We start from the raw sequence: 18,908 nt of genomic DNA on the forward strand, positions 1-18,908 counted from the left end.
CCTTCAAACTCAGCGCCTCTTTGCTTGACATCATGGGAAAATCAAAAGAAATCAGCCAAGACAGAAAAAAAATTGTAGACCTCCACAAGTCTGGTTCATCCTTGGGAGCAATTTCCAAACGCCTAAAGGTACCACATTCATCTGTACAAACAATAGTATGCAAGTTTAAACACTATGGGACCACACAGCCGTCATACCGCTCAGGAAGGAGACACGTTCGGTCTCCTAGAGATGAACGTACTTTGGTGCGAAAAGTGAAAATAAATCCCAGAACAACAGCAAAGGACCTTGTGAACATGCTGGAGGAAACAGGTACAAAAGTATCTATATCCACAGTAAAATGATTCCTATATCGACATAACCTGAAAGTCCACTAAGCAAGGAAGAAGACACTGCTCCAAAACTGCCATAGAAAAGCCAGACTACAGTTTGCAACTGCACATGGGGACCAAGATCGTACTTTTTGGAGAAATGACCTCTGGTCTGATGAAACAAAAATAGAACTGTTTGGCCATAATGACCATTGTTATGTTTGCAGGAAAAAGGGGGAGACTTGGAAGCCGAAGTACTCCATCCCAAAGTGAAGCACGGGGGTGGCAGCATCATGTTTTGGGGGTGCTTTGCTGTAGAAGGGACTGGTGAACTTCACAAAATAGATGGCATCATGACATCATACTGTATGTCTTGAGATGTTGCTTCAATATATCCACATAATTTTCCGTCCTCATGATGCCATCTATTTTGTGAAGTTCACCTATATGGCTTGCAAGTCTCCCCCTTTTTCCTGCAAACCTAACAATGGTCATTATGGCCAAGCAGTTCAAATGTATAAACTGGTTAAAAGGTCATGTAAACTAAAACATTGACTACAGTAAGGAAAGAGACACATTAACACAGATAAGACGGACCATGACATAACGGTGAAGAACACTCACAGTGAGGAAAGGCTCTGTATACAGTGCTTTGGTTAAGTAAGACAAGTTAAGGGTGTTATGGTCACAAATAAATAAAACTTCCTAATATTGAGTTGCACCCCTCCTTTTCCCCTCAGAACAGCCTCAATTCGTTGGGGCATGGACTCTACAAGTTATCGGAAGCATCCACAGGGATGCTGGCCCATGTTGACACCAATGCTTCCCACAGTTATGTCAAGTTGGCTAGATGTCCTTTGGGTGGTGGACCATTCTTGATACACACAGGAAACTGTTGAGTGTGACACAAACCAGCGCACCTGGCACCTACTAACATACCCTGTTTAAAGGCACTTAAATATTTTGTGTTGTCCATTCATCCTCTGAATGACACACAGACACAATCCATATCTCAATTGTCTCAAGGCTTCTTTAACCTGTCTCCTCCCCTTCATCTACACTGATTGAAGTGGATTTAACAAGTGACGTCAATAAGGGATCATAGCTTTCACCTGGATTCAACTGGTCAATCTGTCATGAAAGAGCAGGTGTTCTTAATGTTTTGTATACTCAGTGTGTGTTACGCAAGGAAAACAAAACTGCAAGTTGCCAACTACCACAACAGATAATGGGGTTCTTTGTTGTCGTAGTTACGGGCAGAGAAGGTCCGGTTGGGATAATTTGAACTTGCCGGGTCCTATTTCTGTAATTAGGTTTTATGACTTTCATGAGTCTCTTCACTTGTTTACAGTAGTATGGCCTACTCCAGTCCAGCTCGCCTTCCCCTCTCTGCATGCGATGACTAGGACAGCACTCTGAAGCACATCAAAAAACTACACAGATGATCAATGTATTGCAGTAATATTACTGCTGCTGCATACAGAATGGTGGGTGGCTATAATGTGTGATAAGTCGCGCCCTACTACAGGCATGCTCTTCAAATGATCCTTGACAGCATCAATGTGTTCTCTATTAAACAATGCTACCTAATATAATGTTTACATACCCTACATTATTCATCTCATATGTATACGTATATACTGTACTCTATATCATCTACTGCATCTCTATGTAATACATGTATCACTAGCCACTTTAACTATGCCACTTTGTTTACATACTCATCTCATATGTATATACTGCACTCAATACCATCTACTGTATCTTGCCTATGCCGCTCTGTACCATCACTCATTCATATATCTTTATGTACATATTCTTTATCCCCTTACACTTGTGTCTATAAGGTAGTAGTTTTGGAATTGTTAGCTAGATTACTTGTTGGTTATTACTGCATTGTCGGAACTAGAAGCACAAGCATTTCGCTACACTTTGCATTAACATCTGCTAACCATGTGTATGTGACAAATAAAATTAGATTTGATTTGATTTATTTGAAAATACACTATATATACAAAAGTATGTTGACACCCGTTCAAATGAGTGGATTCTACTATTTCAGCCACAGCCGTTGCTGACTGCTGTAGCAAATTGAGCACACAACACTCACTACCGAGATCCAAACTGCATCTGGAAGCAATCGTCAGTACAATAACTGTTTGTCGGGAACTTCATAAAATGGGTTTCCATGGCCGAGCAGCCGCACACAAGCCTAAGATCACCATGCAAAATGCCAAGCATCGGCTGGAGTGGTGTAAAGCTTGGATGCCATTGGACTCTGAAGCAGTGGAAACGTGTTCTCTGGTGTGATGAATCACACTTTACCAACTGGCAGTCGAACGGACGAATCTGGGTTTGACGGATGCCAGGAGAACACCACCTGCCCCAGTGCATAGGGACAACTGTGGAGTTAGATGGAAGAGGAATAATGGTCTGGATCTGTTTTTCATGGTTCGGGCTAGACCCCTTATTTCCAGTGAAGGGAAATCTTAACGCTACAGCATACAATGACATTCTAGATGATTCTGTGCTTCCAATTTTTGTGGCAACAGTTTTACTGAATGGAAGGAAGTCCCCACAGCAATGTTCCAACATCTAGAAGAAAGCCTTCCTAGATGAGTGGAGGCTGTTATAGCAGCAAAGGGAGTTTCATATTAATACCCATGATTGTGGAAAGAGATGTTCGACAAGCAGGTGTCCACATACTCTTGGTAATGTAGTGACTACCATAATGTTGTTTCTTCCTAGGTTCTGGCCTTTCTAGGGAGTTTTTCCTAGCCACCGTGCTTCTACATCTGCATTGTTTGCTGTTTGGGGTTTAGGCTGGGTTTCTGTACAGCACTTTGTGACATCGGCTAAAGCAAAAAGGGCTTTATATATACATTTGATTGATTGATAAAGAAAATCCTTTGTCAGTCTCACATCTGTTTACTCAGACTGTCAGATCTAACTGGAATTATGGAGAAATGAAATTAACACCATCATGGCCACTGTCCAGTGAATGTGTTTAGAGCCAAAGTGGGAGTAAGGATGCGGTCAGAGTGATTACGTAACCATTGGGTTGTGTAGTGTCTCACTCAACTCTAGCACCTGTATGTGTCACTCAGTCCCCATCAGATCCCCATCCTGGATCGGGAGAGGAACACCCTGGTCCTGACCTCCCTCTTTGGTATATGATATGGACTCCCAGAAACAGAACAGGACAGAGCGCTCCCTGAGATTTTGAGTGTCCCTTACAGAGGCCACATTGACACCAGCACTGGATACTGGATGCTCATGTAAAAACACATATCATAATGCAATGCAGTATGTACATTCTGTGAATACATTTTTACCATATATCTACTTCAATGCCTAGGCCAAGATGTGGCTTGGGAAGAGCATTGAACACAATAAAGACAACCTCTGCTCTTTGATATTATTTAACTTCTAGGTCAAATGGGGCTTGTAGGGAGTCGGTAAAACCAGTTCGGGGGCATGGAGTGCATGGTCACTGGAGGACAACTAGGACATCTCTGCTCCTTAAAAGTGTCATATAGCCACATACTCTACGTAGTGTTTGACTGCATGAATAGTGTATCCTTAACCGCTCAATGAGTCATCATATTACATAAACGGGAAGATCCATAGTGGAAAAAGGAAAAACATTTTTATTTTTTTATTGAACCTTTATTTATCTAGGCAAGTCAATTAAGAACAAATTCCTACTTACAATGACGGCCTACACCAGCCAAACTCGGACGACGCTGGGCCAATTGTGGGTCGCCCTATGGGACTCTCAAACACGTCTGGTTGTGATACAGCCTGGATTCGAACCAGGGTGTCTGTAGTGACGCCTCTAGCACTGAGATGCAGCGCCACTCGGGAGCCCATGCCACATGCTTTGACAAGGTTCATGCTACATTGACACTTTACCTCTCATTCACATCTGTGACAGATGAAAGATACAGTATGACAGGTATGTGACCATTGGGCAGTGACGTTACATATTTTTTTAATCATAATGTCATGACATGGAATATCTCTCTAAACTGTATCTACATTTTTGCTTTTAACTATGTCATCACTATTTTAATGTAAATTTCACCATTTAGTGCTGTAGCCCTACAAATGGTGCAGCACATATTTTGACCAATCCAGACACTGGGCCTACCAGAAGCAAAATATATGAGCTGAACAAATCCTGTCAAGAGACGTGCAGAATATTGACAGTCTAATTAGAATGTGAAGCTGACTCCATGGGTTACCTTGCTAAAAAATCCCAGCAACAAACAACGCCAGGCTTGCTTTGCATTGGAGGTGACATATCCATTGCTAAATTTACAGAGCTAATTTACACTGCATAGAAGACAAGTTTCACCGTCTGTCTCACGTCTATATTAAGAACACACAGCTCAGGCTCTGACTCTGCAGGGGTTCGTTCGGCTGTCTGTGCCAAAAGCTTTCTGAGACAGCCAGAAGCGAAGTAACCTCCGTCAGTAAAAACAAGATAATTCATGATGTTATCAACATCATGATTTCAAATGAAGAAAAACTGCATTTTAGACCTATCAGGCCAGTCAATCTATGTCTTATCTTTGGCCTTGCGTTACTGTAGTAGTCTAGGTGTGTAGCATTTGTTAGTTTTTTTGCATTGTTTGTAACTTATTTTGTACATAATGTTGCTGATACCGTCTCTTATGACCGAAAAGAGCTTCTGGACATCAGAACAGCAATTACTCCGCTTGAGCTGGAAGAATAATTTTTCTTTAATGAGTCGGACGAGAGGGATTTACTCCAGACACCCGAACAGGCCCTCATCCTCGTCAAGGAGATTGGGGTGCCTTGTGAGGATCCGGCGACGAGTGACTAATCTGCCTTTGCCATCGGTACTATTGGCCAACGTACAATCACTTGATAATAAAGTGGACGAACTACAAGCATGTATATCCTACCAACGGGACATTAAAAACTGTAATATCTTATGTTTTATCGAGTCATGGCTGAACAACGACATGAATAACATACAGCTGGCGGGTTATACACTGTATCAGCAGGATAGAACAGCAGCTTCTAAGACAAGGGGTGATGATCTATGTATATTTGTAGAGAACAGCTGATAAGCTGTAGACCACACTATCTACCTAGAGAGTTTTCATCTATATTCTTCGTAGCTGTCTATTTACAACCACAAACCGATGCTGGCCATAAGCAAACAGGAAACCGCTTATTCAGAGGCAGCGCTCCTAGTGGCCGGGGACGTTAAATGAAGGAAAACTTACATCCATTTTACCTAATTTCTACCAGCATGTTAAATGTGCAACCAGAAGGATAAAACTCTAGACCGCCTTTACTCCACACACAGAGACACGTACTAAGCTCAGATGAAGCAGATGCTAAGCTACAGGACTGTTTTGCTAGCACAGACTGGAATATGTTCCGGGATTCTTCTGATGGCATTGAGGACTTCAGTCACTGGCTTCATCAAATCAAGTGCATCGATGACGTCGTCCCCACAGTGACTGTATGTACATACCCCAACCAGAAGCTATGGATTACAGGCAACATCCGCACTGAGCTAAAGGATAGAGCTGTCACTTTCAACGAGCAGGACTCTAACCCGGAAGCTTATAAGAACCATCAAACAGGCAAAGCATCAATACAGGACTAAGATCGAATCGTTCTACACCTGTTCTGACGCTCGTCTTATATGACAGGGTTTGCAAACTATTACAGACTACAAAGGGAAACACATCAGAGAGCTGCCCAGTGACACAAGCCCACCAGACAAGCTAAATTACTTCTATGCTCACTTCTAGGTAAGCCATCCTGAAACATGCATGAGAGCATCAGCTGTTCTGGACGACTGTGTGATCACGCTCTCCGCAGCCGATGTGAGTAAGACCTTTAAACAGGTCAACATTCACAAGGCCGCAGGGCCAGACGGATGACCAGGACTTGTACTCCGAGCATGCGCTGACCAATTGGCAAGTATCTTCACTGACATTTTCAATCTCACACTGTCTGAGTCTGTAATACCAACATGTTTCAAGCAGACCACCATAGTCTGTGTGCCCATGAACACTAAGGTAACCTGCCTAAATAACTACTGACCCGTAACACTCACGTCTGGAACCATGAAGTGCTTTGAAAGGCTGGTCATGGCTCACATCAACACCATTATCGCAGAAACCCTAGACCCACTCAATTTGCATACCGCCCCAACAGATCCACAGATGATGCAATCTCTATTGCACGCCACACTGCCCTTTCACACCTGGACAAAAGGAACACTTATGTGTGTCACGTTCTGACCTTAGTTCTTTTGTTATGTCTTTGTTTTAGTATGGTCAGGGCGTGAGTCGGGTGGGTTCGTTTTTCTATGATTTGGTATTTCTGTGTTTAGCCTGGTATGGTTCTCAATCAGAGGCAGCTGTCAATCGTTGTCCCTGATTGAGAACCATACTTAGGCAGCCTGTTTTCACCCTTGAGTTGTGGATGATTATTTTCTGTTGAGTGTTTGTATTCTGCATCAGACAGAACTGTTTCGGTTTCATTCGTTCACTTTGTTGTTTTTGCACAGTGTTCAATTTCTTTATTAAAAATATGGACACTTACCATGCTGCGCATTGTTCCTCACCTTCTTCCACCAACAACGGCCGTTACAATGTGAGAATGCTATTCATTGACTACAGCTCAGTGTTCAACACCATATTGCCCTCAAAGCTCATCACTAAGCTAAGGACCCTGGGACTAAACACCTGCTTCTGCAACTGGATCCTGGACTTCCTGACGGGCCACCCCAGGTGGTAAGGGTAGGTAACAACACATCCGCCATGCTGATCCTCAACACGGGGGTGCGTGCACAGTCCCCTCCTGTACTCCCTGTTCACTCATGACTGCACGGCCAGGCACGACTCCAACACCATCATTAAGTTTGCAGATGACAAAACAGTGGTAGGCCTGATCACTGACAAGACGAGACAGTCTATAGAGAGGAGGTCAGAAACCTGACCATGTGGTTCAGTGCAAGGCCAACAAGTGATCAAGACAAAGGAGATGATTGTAGACTACAGGAAAAGGAGGACCGAGCACGCCCCCATTCTCATCGACAGAGCTGTAGTGGAGGTTGAGAGCTTCAAGTTCCTTGGCGTCCACATCAACAACAAACTAACATGGTCCAAGCATACCAAGACAGTCGTGAAGAGGGCACGACAAAACCAATTCCCCTTTAGGAGACTGAAAAGATTTGTCATGGGTCCTCAGATCCTCAAAAGGTTTTACAGCTGCACCATCGAGAGCATCCTGACAGGTTGCATCACTGCCTGGTATGGCAACTGCTTGGTCTCCGACCGCAAGGCACTACAAAGGGTAGTGCGTATGGCCCAGTACATCACTGGGGCCAAGCTTCCTGACATCCAAGACCTCTATGCCAGGCGGTGTCAGAGGAATGCCCTAAAAATGGTCAGAGACTCCAGCCACCCTAGTCATAAACTGTTCTCTCTGCTACCGCATGGCAAGCGGTACCGGAGCATCAAGTCTAGGTCCAAGAGGCTTCTAAACAGCTTCTACCACCAAGCAATAAGACACCTGAACATCTAATCAAATGGCTAGCCAGAGTATTTGTATTGACCCTCCCCCTCTTTTACGCTGCTGCTACTCTCTGTTATTATCTATGCATAGTCACTTTAATAACGCTACCTACATGTACATATTACCTCAATTACCTCGACTAACCGGTGCCCCCGCACATTGACTCGGTACCGGTACCCCCTGTATATAGCTTCGCTATTGTTATTTTACTGCTGCTCTTGAATTATTTGTTACTTTTATTTATTTATTTTTGTATTTTTCTTAAAACTGCATTGTTTATTAAGGGCTTCTAAGTAAGCATTTCACTGTAAGGTCTGCTCCACCTGTTGTATTCAGCGCATGTAGAAAATACTATTTTATTTGATATTTATCAAACAAATGAACCACAGTGTCATAACCACAAGGGTATATAAGGATAAGCATGGTTAAAACGACTGCACTCAATGTTTGGCTTTCTGTCGTGGTTGCAAAGCCATTAAGATACACTGCTTTTAGCGGGGCATTCTCAGGTTCAAGAGGAAAAGCAGAAAAGTGTATTAATTCATGCATGTCAGATAATTTTGGAGACACATAGAAGTCACAATAAAAAATGTAATTAAATCACAACTTCAAGCATCTGCTACAGCAAGCCCATATAGTGTTGATTTAGTATCAATGTAATGAAATGTACTAATGAAGAAAATCGTTTTAAATTATGATGTACGTTAAAGGGCTGCACAAGATGGTGATTGCTTTCTCGTTCTCTCTGACATTTCGATGACATTTTGTGGAAAATAAAAGCAAGAAACTCCACAGCAATGTGTCATTGCAAAAAATATCAAACAAATTGCTGACAAAATCCCAAGTTCCGGAAAGGAAATACATGGCAATGGATTAATGAACCTATACACAAAATAACAATTGATGGATCCATCCATTTAAACTATTATATAAAATTTTCGACACAAAAAGAATGCTCAATATATGGGACAGATCCTCTGTCCAGTGTCTGTCTTCTTTTGCCCATCTTAATCTTTTATTTTTATTGGCCAGTCTGAGATATGGCTTTCTCTTTGCAACTCTGCCTAGAAGGCCAGCATCCCGGAGTCGCCTCTTCACTGTTGACGTTGCGACGGGTGTTTTGTGGGTACTATTTAATAAAGTACTATTTCTATTCTGGTTAGACCAGTTTGCTCTGTTCTGTAAAGGGAGTAGTACACAGCGTTATACGAGATCTTCAGTTTCCCCTTTTGACCTCCTCCTTTTCCACAGCAGCCAGTGATCCGGGTCACGGCACCAATGTAACAGTACAGCTTCCGTCCCTCTCCTCGCCTCAACCTGGGCTCGAACCAGGGACCCTCTGCACACATCAACCACAGTCACTCATGAAGCATCGTTACCCATCACGCCACAAAAGCTGCAGCCCTTGCAAAGCAAGGGGAACAACTACTTCTAGGTCTCAGAGAGAGTGACGTCACCGACTGAAACACTATTAGTGCACCACCGCTAACTAGCTAGCCATTTCACATCGGCCACACTAACATAATTGCAAAAGGGTTTTCTAATCAATTATCCGTTTAAAATGATAAAATTGTATTAGCTAACACAATGTGCCATTGGAACACAGGTGTGATGGTTGCTGATGATGGGCCTCTGTACACCTATCTTCAGTAAAAAAATCTGCCATTTCCAGCTACTATAGTAATTTACAACATTAACAATGACTACACTGTATTTCTGATCAATTTGATGTCATTTTAATGGACAAAATATGTGCTTTTCTTTAAAAAACAAGGACATTTCTAAGTGCCCCCAAACTTTTGAACGATAGTGTATATAAAATATATATACTAAAAAAGGGGATTAGAAATGATGCAGGTAATGTTATTTGATAGACTTCAATTCTATCTGATCATTTCATAGCTGATCTAGCCCCTAAAAAAAGATCCAGAAAGGAAAGACTGTTTGGGTCCACCACAAGTATGCTATAGGAAATCTAGACACAGAAGAGCACTGTCATGTTTAGAAAGGTCACATGTCTCCACCACTAAGCACAATAATGAAGTCATACATAATTAACAGACAAAAAGAGACAATATTGCTTTGAACTACTTCCTGGCAATGGGCTTGCAGCCAAGCACACAGTATTGACAGGCATTTTAGACCATTGCTCAATGTAACGCTTGTCCCAGTCAATCAAGCTTCACAGTCGGCATCCCCATGAACTACGCCATTACACAGAAGGCAATATTATGGTATAAGGACTTAAATGTATAACAGTGGAGGCTGCTGAGGGGAGGATGGCTCATAATAATGACTGGAATGATCAATGGAATGGTATCAAACACATGGAAACCCCATCTTTGATGTGGTTGATACCACGCCATTGACTCCATTCCAGACATTATTATGAGCCGTCCTCCCCTCAGCAGCCCCCACTGATCCATTCGTCTTTAGAATAGAAAAGTCCCAGTTATTTGTACATTCTAATCTTACACAGAGAGACATAACCAAAGTGACAATAATTCAGGGGAGGCAGAGGGGTAAAAGGGCATGTCCAGCGAACAGACCTGACTCAGCTCCCTGCTCTTTATTCAGCGCTAGGGACAGAGGACACAATATGGATGCAAATAGCTCTCTATTAAGTAATTTGTCAACTGTTTAGGAAAATATCTATACATTTTCCTTTATGTAGTTAAATAAGCTATATTGGAAAGTAACATGGTTCCTACAATATTTATTTACTTAATTTTAGAATGTATAACGCATTTTCTTACTAGGTCTCTATTGATATAAATAATATTAAGAATTCACTGAGCACTAGGAATATCCCTACAGCAGATGCACAAACTGATGCACCAGTGAAATGTGACACACATTTGATCACATTGAACACATACATTACAACACCATTTAACATGACATTTTTCTTGACATTGTAATGACATTTACAATGCATGAAATATATTTATTTCAAAAGAAAATGCATTTAGACTATACATGTGGAAAATAACCATGGCAGCGGAATAAACTGAAGGACGTTCACCATGGAGTGGAGTTTAGTTCGCTATGGTAATCACAGTGAAGAAGACATCATAGTTTACTCCCTGGTATGGCTGTTCAAAATCCACAAACAAACTGTATTCTTCACAAGCTAATATTTGAGGTTGCATGTTAACAAGACAACACCCAAGTGTTGCATAACTAAATGTGCAATATAGAAGAGACATAAGGAATGGGAAGCAAACAAATCCCTCCTAGAAAGTCCTCAATAGGATAGGACATTTTGCTATAGGATAACATCCCTGTGGAATCGCCTTCATTGGAAATAATATAATTATACCCACACAAAAAAACATTTCCACAATAATTAAAACTTTTGCAAACATCCCTCGAATATCAAATTCCTCTTTACTGCATAAAATAGCAGTGCACAGTCAAAACACCGACCTGTTTTTTTTCAAGGGCTGACTCTTCAATTCGTAATACGTTTTTGGTTCCTCTTGAAACTCTTCTCCAACCTCGAAGTCGGGAACTATACCCGATTCCGCTTGCATACTTGCGGCTGTCAACTTCTTGGCAATTTCAAATTCTAAAGAAACCAACGATGTTATGGCCACCTCTCTAAAACACTCGCTGTAGCAGCCACTGAAAACGCAAACCCGTCTTGCTCCAAGACCCAGCGCGCAAACAACGCAAAAACATATGAAGTTCTGTAGAGCAGGGAATGACGCTCGTAGAAATGGGAATTTGTGGTATGGAAAACTACAAGCACCATAAGCCACACGTTTGGTGTATTGATCTGTCAATGTCAGCAGCTTTTTCATTGGTCGCAACATCCGATGGGATTTTACCACATTTTACCTTCAAATCTGCTCAGGTAAAATCCCATAGCAGGCTACATTGTTTCAATGTACAAATATCAATATTCGTTCTTAAAAATAATATCCTTATTAACAGCTCCATCATTTTCACACATACCCTACTTTTCTTTCTATGAAAGGTAGGCTACAGTGTAACTACAACTATAAGCCTATTGTGCAACATTGTATATCTATATTGTAATTACATTGTAACTACGATCCAACTACCATGTACAAGTCACATTGCAAACCATCAGATGAGTTGACTATTTCAAAATTTCATAGACTACATAGCCGTGTTAATAGCATTGACCCAAATATTGATTATGTTTGAAAATATTTGAGGAAATCTCGTGTTTTATGTTTTTTTTTTGATGATGGGAGAATAACATTGAGAAAATGTGATCTTAAAATGTGGGTAGGTTATGTATTATGTTTATTGATGTAGGTTATTATTATCTGAGCTTGTACCCTACTGCTCTCTAGTAATGGTACTGGAGTCTGAACATAAAGTTTAATTTACAACCAGTTAGGTATTGCGATAGCATAGTGTCACATTACATTACAGGCTGTACCGTGGAAAGGTTAAAAGCAAAAGCCAGATCACCACAGGCGACTCTCCTGTGCCTTGCAATCTGCACTGTCCCCGTTTAAAAGTCCCTCATTCTCCACTGGGCGGCAGTGTAAAGCTAGGACAATCATCATCACCATTGAATGTGACAAATTCTATTTGTCACATGCTTTATAAACAGCAGGTGTAGACTAACAGTGAAATGCTTACTGTGGGGCCCTTCCCAACAATGCATACAGAAAGAAAATATACAAATAATAGAAAAGTAAAACACATAGTAATAAAAGTTACAAGTTCGAAATTTGCATTTGTGTCATCCTGGTCAACTGGCTCACAGACATTGTTTACAGTAGGCTGGGAGGCTTGACAAATTAATAGGCTACTGTCACGATCGTCGTATGGAGTAGACCAAAGCGCAGCGTGAATGAAAAAAAACCACAAAGTACACTAAACAAACAAACTAACGTCACTGCTATAGAAACACTGTGCTAACCTATAACACAGACAATAACCCACAAACCACAATACAAAAACAGGCTACCTAAATATGGTTCCCAATCAGAGACAACGACAAACACCTGCCACTGATTGAGAACCATATCAGGCCAAAACACATAGAAACAGACTAACTAGACATGCAACATAGAATGCCCACTCATATCACACCCTGACCAAACAAAACATAGAAACAAACAACTCAAATAATGGTCAGAGTGTGACAGCTACAGAAAATGTACTTGCTGAAAATGTTCAGCAAAACCTTTTAAAATAAGACTACTGAAGAGTTTCAATCCAAAACGCATTATGGGTGCTTCTATGGAAGTGGTGCAAATTGCACCCCAAAAAATGATTAAAAAAACCATTTAAGTCTCCATCTTAGGACATTTATTTAGATTATGATATTTTCTAATTCAATGGAATGGCTATAAACATATTGTTAAATGTATATAGTACATGGGCTGGGTGCAGTACAGGGGGGAGGAAACTGGAACGGAAAGGTGGAGAGTGATATGTTTGGCTTGGGAGAGAGGGAAGGAAGGATTTATCTATGTTACAATGTACTTGTATTTATTTTTGTGACTTGCAAACCTGCTGTAAAATGTATAACAGTTCTTGCAAGATTAGGAGAGGATGTCGAGTCATTATTATTCCTTGTTTGCCGCCATTATAGGTAAGATCCCATGGTGGTTATTGGCGAGAGTGGAGAGGGGCTCTTTCCGAGGGATTGGGATGGGGTGGCTGATAGGGCATCAGACACTTCCTTGAAGTGCTGTATGTGTGGTGCCTTCACTCATCTCACTTCGGTCTTTTAACTCTCCCCAAGTAGAGCCCCAGAAGTCACTATACTTTAAAGGCACAGTGCATTAAAGTACAAATAAGTACTTTGTCCTCTGTTAAATGTTTGCTCAGCCAACATGTTCACAAGTTCTATATAAACTCAGCATAAAAAGAAACGTCCCTTTTTCAGGACCCTGTCTTTCAAAGATAATTCGTAAAAATCCAAATAACTTCACAGATCTTCATTGTAAAGGGATTAAACACTGTTTCCCATGCTTGTTCAATGAACCATAAACAATTAATAAACATGCACGTGTGGAACGGTCGTTAAGACACTAACAGCTTACAGATGGTAGGCAATTAAGGTCACGGTTATAAAAACTTAGGACACTAAAGAGGCCTTTCTACTGACCCTGAAAAACACCAAAAGAAAGAAGCCCAGGGTCCCTGCTCATCTGCGTGAGCGGGCCTTAGGCATGCTGCAAGGAGGCATGAGGACTCCAAATGTGGCCAGGGCAATAAATTGCAATGCCCGTACTGTGAGACGCCAAAGACAGCGCTATCGGGAGACAGGACGGACAGCTGATTGTCCTTGCAGTGGCAGACCACGTGTAACAACATCTGCACAAGATCGGTACATCAGAACATCACACCTGCGGGACAGGTACAGGATGACAACACAACTGCCTGAGTTACACCAGGAACGCACAATCCCTCCATCAGTGCTCAGACTGTCCGCAATCGGCTGAGAGAGGCTGGACTGAGGGCTTGTAGGCCTGTTGTAAGGCAGGTCCTCACCAGACATCACCGGCAACAAATTCGCCTATAGTCACAAACCCACCGTCGCTGGACCAAACAGGACTGGCCAAAAGTGCTCTTCACTGACGAGTCGCGATTGTGTTTCGCCAGGGGTGATGTTCGGATTTGCGCCCGTCCAGCGCTCTAACCTCCATGGGAATGGAGTTGGGCTGAGTGGGGATGTTCAGCTCGGAAGCCAGTGTGGTGTCCAAAAGGCTCTCATCGGCCCCAGAGTCAATGAGGACCCGGAGAGATTTGGACTGGTTTCCCCACAGCAGAATTACATGAAAAGGGGTGCGAGTAAGGGAAGCAGAAACGTTCTCCATATGCCCCACCAGAGTACTCGCTCCTACCGGTGAGCCTGGTCTTTTACCGGGAAAGAGGACACAAAATGACCAAAAGTCTCGCAATACAGACAGCTCCTTGTGTTGATCTTGTGTTGCCGTTCCGCTGGCGATAGCTCAGCTCGGCCTAGTTGCATAGGCTCGGGAACAGTGCTTCTGCCGTCTTTTGTGACTCTCGAGGAAGGTTGGGAAACATCAGGTGCACTCGGCAACGTCTGGGACTTCCGGGTTGGCTCGGAGACGAGGTGGAATCCCTGGACGTGCGAGCGAAATCGAATTTCCTCTCCATCCGTCGTTCCCACAATCGCCTGTCGATGTGGATGGTCAAAGCAATAAGGGCGTCGAGCAGGCAATAGACAGGTCAAAACCAGGATGGCGAGAAAAAGAAAACAGCTGGTTGACTTGACAAACAAGATGAACTGGCAACAGACAACAGAGAACAAAGGTATAAATAAATACACAGGGGATAATGGGGAAGATGGGCGACACCAGGAGGGGGGTAGAGACAATCACAAATACAGGTGAAACAGATCAGGGTGTGACAGGAACTGATAGATGGAGGGAATGTTGGAACATAACTACCAAAATTACAGTTAACGAAAATGTACATTTAATCCAGTATAAACTAATGTATAAAATGTATTATGCAAGAGACAAACTTTACACATTCTACAGCACAACAGCAGAATCATGTCTTATGTGTAAAACTAACAACAACTCAATAATTAATGCCTTCTGGAATGGCTATTAAATCCAAAAGATATGGCCGGAGTTAGAATGTTGGCTGTCAGAAGTTTTACAATTTAAGTTAAATTTAATCTGCATATTTCACGACATGGCATATGAGAGTGGGATGAGATTCCCAATGGGTTGGAACATACTTTTCTAGTCAATCATTTTGAAAAATCCTTCACTTAAAAACTGTAAGTCAAATAATCCTCCATCGTTAAGACAGTGGATGAATGAAACACATTATTATTTAAATATTGGAAAACTATGGGCTATGGAGAAAAACAGAATAGCGCAATTTGAGGCCATATGGCATAGAGTGTTACAATCACTGGAAATGTCCAGGGGATGAAGGATGAGGGCAATTGTTGTGAGACAAATGGGATGTGTGTGGTTGTGGTGGGAACACGTGGGTCTGAGCAGGTGTGATGTCATTGATGTTTGCTGAAAAAAGTTTGGACAACTAAAACTTTACATGACATTTTTTCATGATGGAAACTGAAATGTTAAAATGTAATTGTTAAAAATAAAATGGTTGGGAAAAACATTTAAGAGCTACAGTCTGACAGCAGTGGTTACAGTGGCGGTTCATACGGGCAGCTACAGTAAACAGTTTCTCAGGAGCCTGGCGCTGTCACCTCTTTCTGGATGTAGCACCATGTCCTTCACTAGGTGCACTGCAGCCTGCTTTCACCTGCTCTGCAGTGGTGGGAACTGTGGTTGGACTGCTCCATCTCTGGACATGATCTTCAGGGCCTTCTTTTACACCCTGTGGAGTTGGGCCTGCTGCTTTTGGTTGCATCCAACTAACAGCAGTCCACCGTATTCCAGACAAGGTCTGACCAGTGTAGTGTATACTGTTACCAGATCTTCAGTGGGTAGGCCATTTCTGTCAAGAACAGTCAAAAAGTGCAGGCGCTTTGTGGCCTTTCTCACTGACTGTTTCACACGTGTGCTACCACTGAGTTTAGAGTCTCAATGAAAACCAAGATACAGTACTTGGTACTTGTTACCACTGGTACTTTCTGTCCTACTACAATGAGTGGTGCTGGTTGTGGAGGGTCTCTTGAACACACACATTAAAAGAATGAATGTAACTTAAGCCACACCCCTACAAATATCACAAGCATGGTAACTGGAAAGTATGGAAGGTACATGGATGTGCATATGTTCCTTAGCTTTTGTAAATGCACTCTCCAGCATGGCCAGATGGTGAGTAGCCTGTCTGCAAACATTTTGGAGAAAATGACTGAGCAAGTTGGTAAGTCATCATGTATTTTTGAGAAGTGTCACCACCGAACAATCTAATATATCCATAAATATGTAAAGTATGGTTGTGGGACCTAAATATATGTTTGCTGGGATGTACATCTGTCAAAATTAAAGATAGCTATGGGGATTCTTTAAAGTCCAAAATATGTTAACATTTACCAATAGTCACAACCAAAATAATTGACTACATAGAGTTATATAGAGGTCTCATCTTTGTATCTGTGTCATTATGGCGTTTGTGGCACCACTGGTAGCATGCGTGCCATGCTCTACCAACTGAGCTGCAGAGGACCACCATGTGGGTAGTGGACAAGTGCACACTTCAGGAAAAAGTGTAGAGTATAGAGATGCATAGCCAGCTGGGGGGTTCCAACCCTCCAAGAGCCCAAACATTGACATCTATTTGGTCCAAAAATAGATGTCTATAATGTGCTCTACAGTACTGTACTGTAATGTATTGTACTTTACTGTACTGTGCTCTACTGTATTGTGCTCTATTTTAAAAAATATATTTGCGGGATTTAGTCATGTGAAAAAAATATATATTTTATGAATATCGCTAGCTGCAACAGAATACCACAATTTTTATGTCTCTGTGTCCAGTATGAAAGAAGTTAGAGCTAGTTTCACAAGCCAATGATAACCAGTTCTAGCTCTTCCTGTTCAACTGGATCTGGGGAAGTAGAGAAAAGGCTTCATTGACAAAATCTCTTACTATCCCTTAAATATAGAGGAAATTACAGTCATTGCAACTAAATACAGTTTTTTTTCTGCAAAACACCTTAGTCTCAATGTCAACAGTGAAGAGGTTACTCCAGGATGCTGGCCTTTGAGGCAGAGTTGCAAAGAAAAAGCCATATCTCAGACTGGTCAATAAAAATAAAAGATTAAGATGGGCAAAAGAACACAGGCACTGGACAGAGGAACTCTGCCTAGAAGGCCAGCATCCCGGAGTCGCCTCTTCACTGTTGACTTTGAGACTGGTGTTATGCGGGTGCTATTTAATGAAGTTGCCAGTTGAGGTCTTGCGAGGTGTCTGTTTCTCAAACTAGACACTCTAATGTACTTGTCCTCTTGCTCAGTTGTGCACCGGGGCCTCACACTCTTCTTTCTATTCTGGTTAGGGCCAGTTTGCGCTTTTCTGTGAAGTTAGTAGTACACGGCGTTGTACGAGATCTTCAGTTTCTTGGCAATTTTTTGCATGGAATAGCCTTCATTTCTCAGAACAAGAATAGACTGACGAGTTTACGAAGAAAGTGCTACAGTGCCTTGCGAAAGTATTCGGCCCCCTTGAACTTTGGACACAATCATGAAGTGGAACGACATTTATGGGATATTTCAAACTTTTTTAACAAATCAAAAACTGAAAAATTGGGCGTGCAAAATTATTCTGCCCCCTTAAGTTAATACTTTGTAGCGCCACCTTTTGCTGCGATTACAGCTGTAAGTCGCTTGGGGTATGTCTCTATCAGTTTTGCACATCGAGAGACCGACATTTTTTCCCATTCCTCCTTGCAAAACAGCTCGAGCTCAGTGAGGTTGGATGGAGAGCATTTGTGAACAGCAGTTTTCAGTTCTTTCCACAGATTCTCGATTGGATTCAGGTCTGGACTTTGACTTGGCCATTCTAACACCTGGATATGTTTATTTTTGAACCATTCCATTGTAGATTTTGCTTTATGTTTTGGATCATTGTCTTGTTGGAAGACAAATCTCCGTCCCAGTCTCAGGTCTTTTGCAGACTCCATCAGGTTTTCTTCCAGAATGGTCCTGTATTTGGCTCCATCCATCTTCCCATCAATTTTAACCATCTTCCCTGTCCCTGCTGAAGAAAAGCAGGCCCAAACCATGATGCTGCCACCACCATGTTTGACAGTGGGGATGGTGTGGTCAGGGTGATGAGCTGTGTTTCTTTTACGCCAAACATAACGTTTTGCATTGTTGCCAAAAAGTTCCATTTTGGTTTCATCTGACCAGAGCACCTTCTTCCACATGTTTGGTGTGTCTCCCAGGTGGCTTGTGGCAAACTTTAAACGACACTTTTTATGGATATCTTTAAGAAATGGCTTTCTTCTTGCCACTCTTCCATAAAGGCCAGATTTGTGCAATATACAACTGATTGTTGTCCTATGGACAGAGTCTCCCACCTCAGCTGTAGATCTCTGCAGTTCATCCAGAGTGATCATGGGCC

General features: G+C 42.1%; 1 protein-coding gene across 3 annotated transcripts in view; it reads right to left on the reverse strand.

Annotated features, from left to right (window-relative positions):
* Positions 1-11,571, reverse strand: part of LOC109908128 (microphthalmia-associated transcription factor) — a 32,446-nt gene extending 20,875 nt beyond the window's left edge. The window contains exon 1 of one of the 3 annotated variants that reach the window (XM_020506628.2): positions 11,313-11,571. In XM_020506628.2, coding sequence (XP_020362217.1) covers positions 11,313-11,419 — 107 coding nt within the window. In that variant the 5' untranslated portion in view covers positions 11,420-11,571. The remainder of the gene's footprint in view (positions 1-11,312) is intronic. The other 2 variants (XM_020506630.2, XM_031794390.1) reach the window with 2 other exon arrangements.
* Between the last annotated feature and the right edge of the window lie 7,337 nt (positions 11,572-18,908).

The sequence above is a fragment of the Oncorhynchus kisutch genome, linkage group LG17, assembly GCF_002021735.2.
Source record: "Oncorhynchus kisutch isolate 150728-3 linkage group LG17, Okis_V2, whole genome shotgun sequence".
In the NCBI taxonomy this organism is placed as follows: Eukaryota; Metazoa; Chordata; class Actinopteri; order Salmoniformes; family Salmonidae; genus Oncorhynchus; species Oncorhynchus kisutch.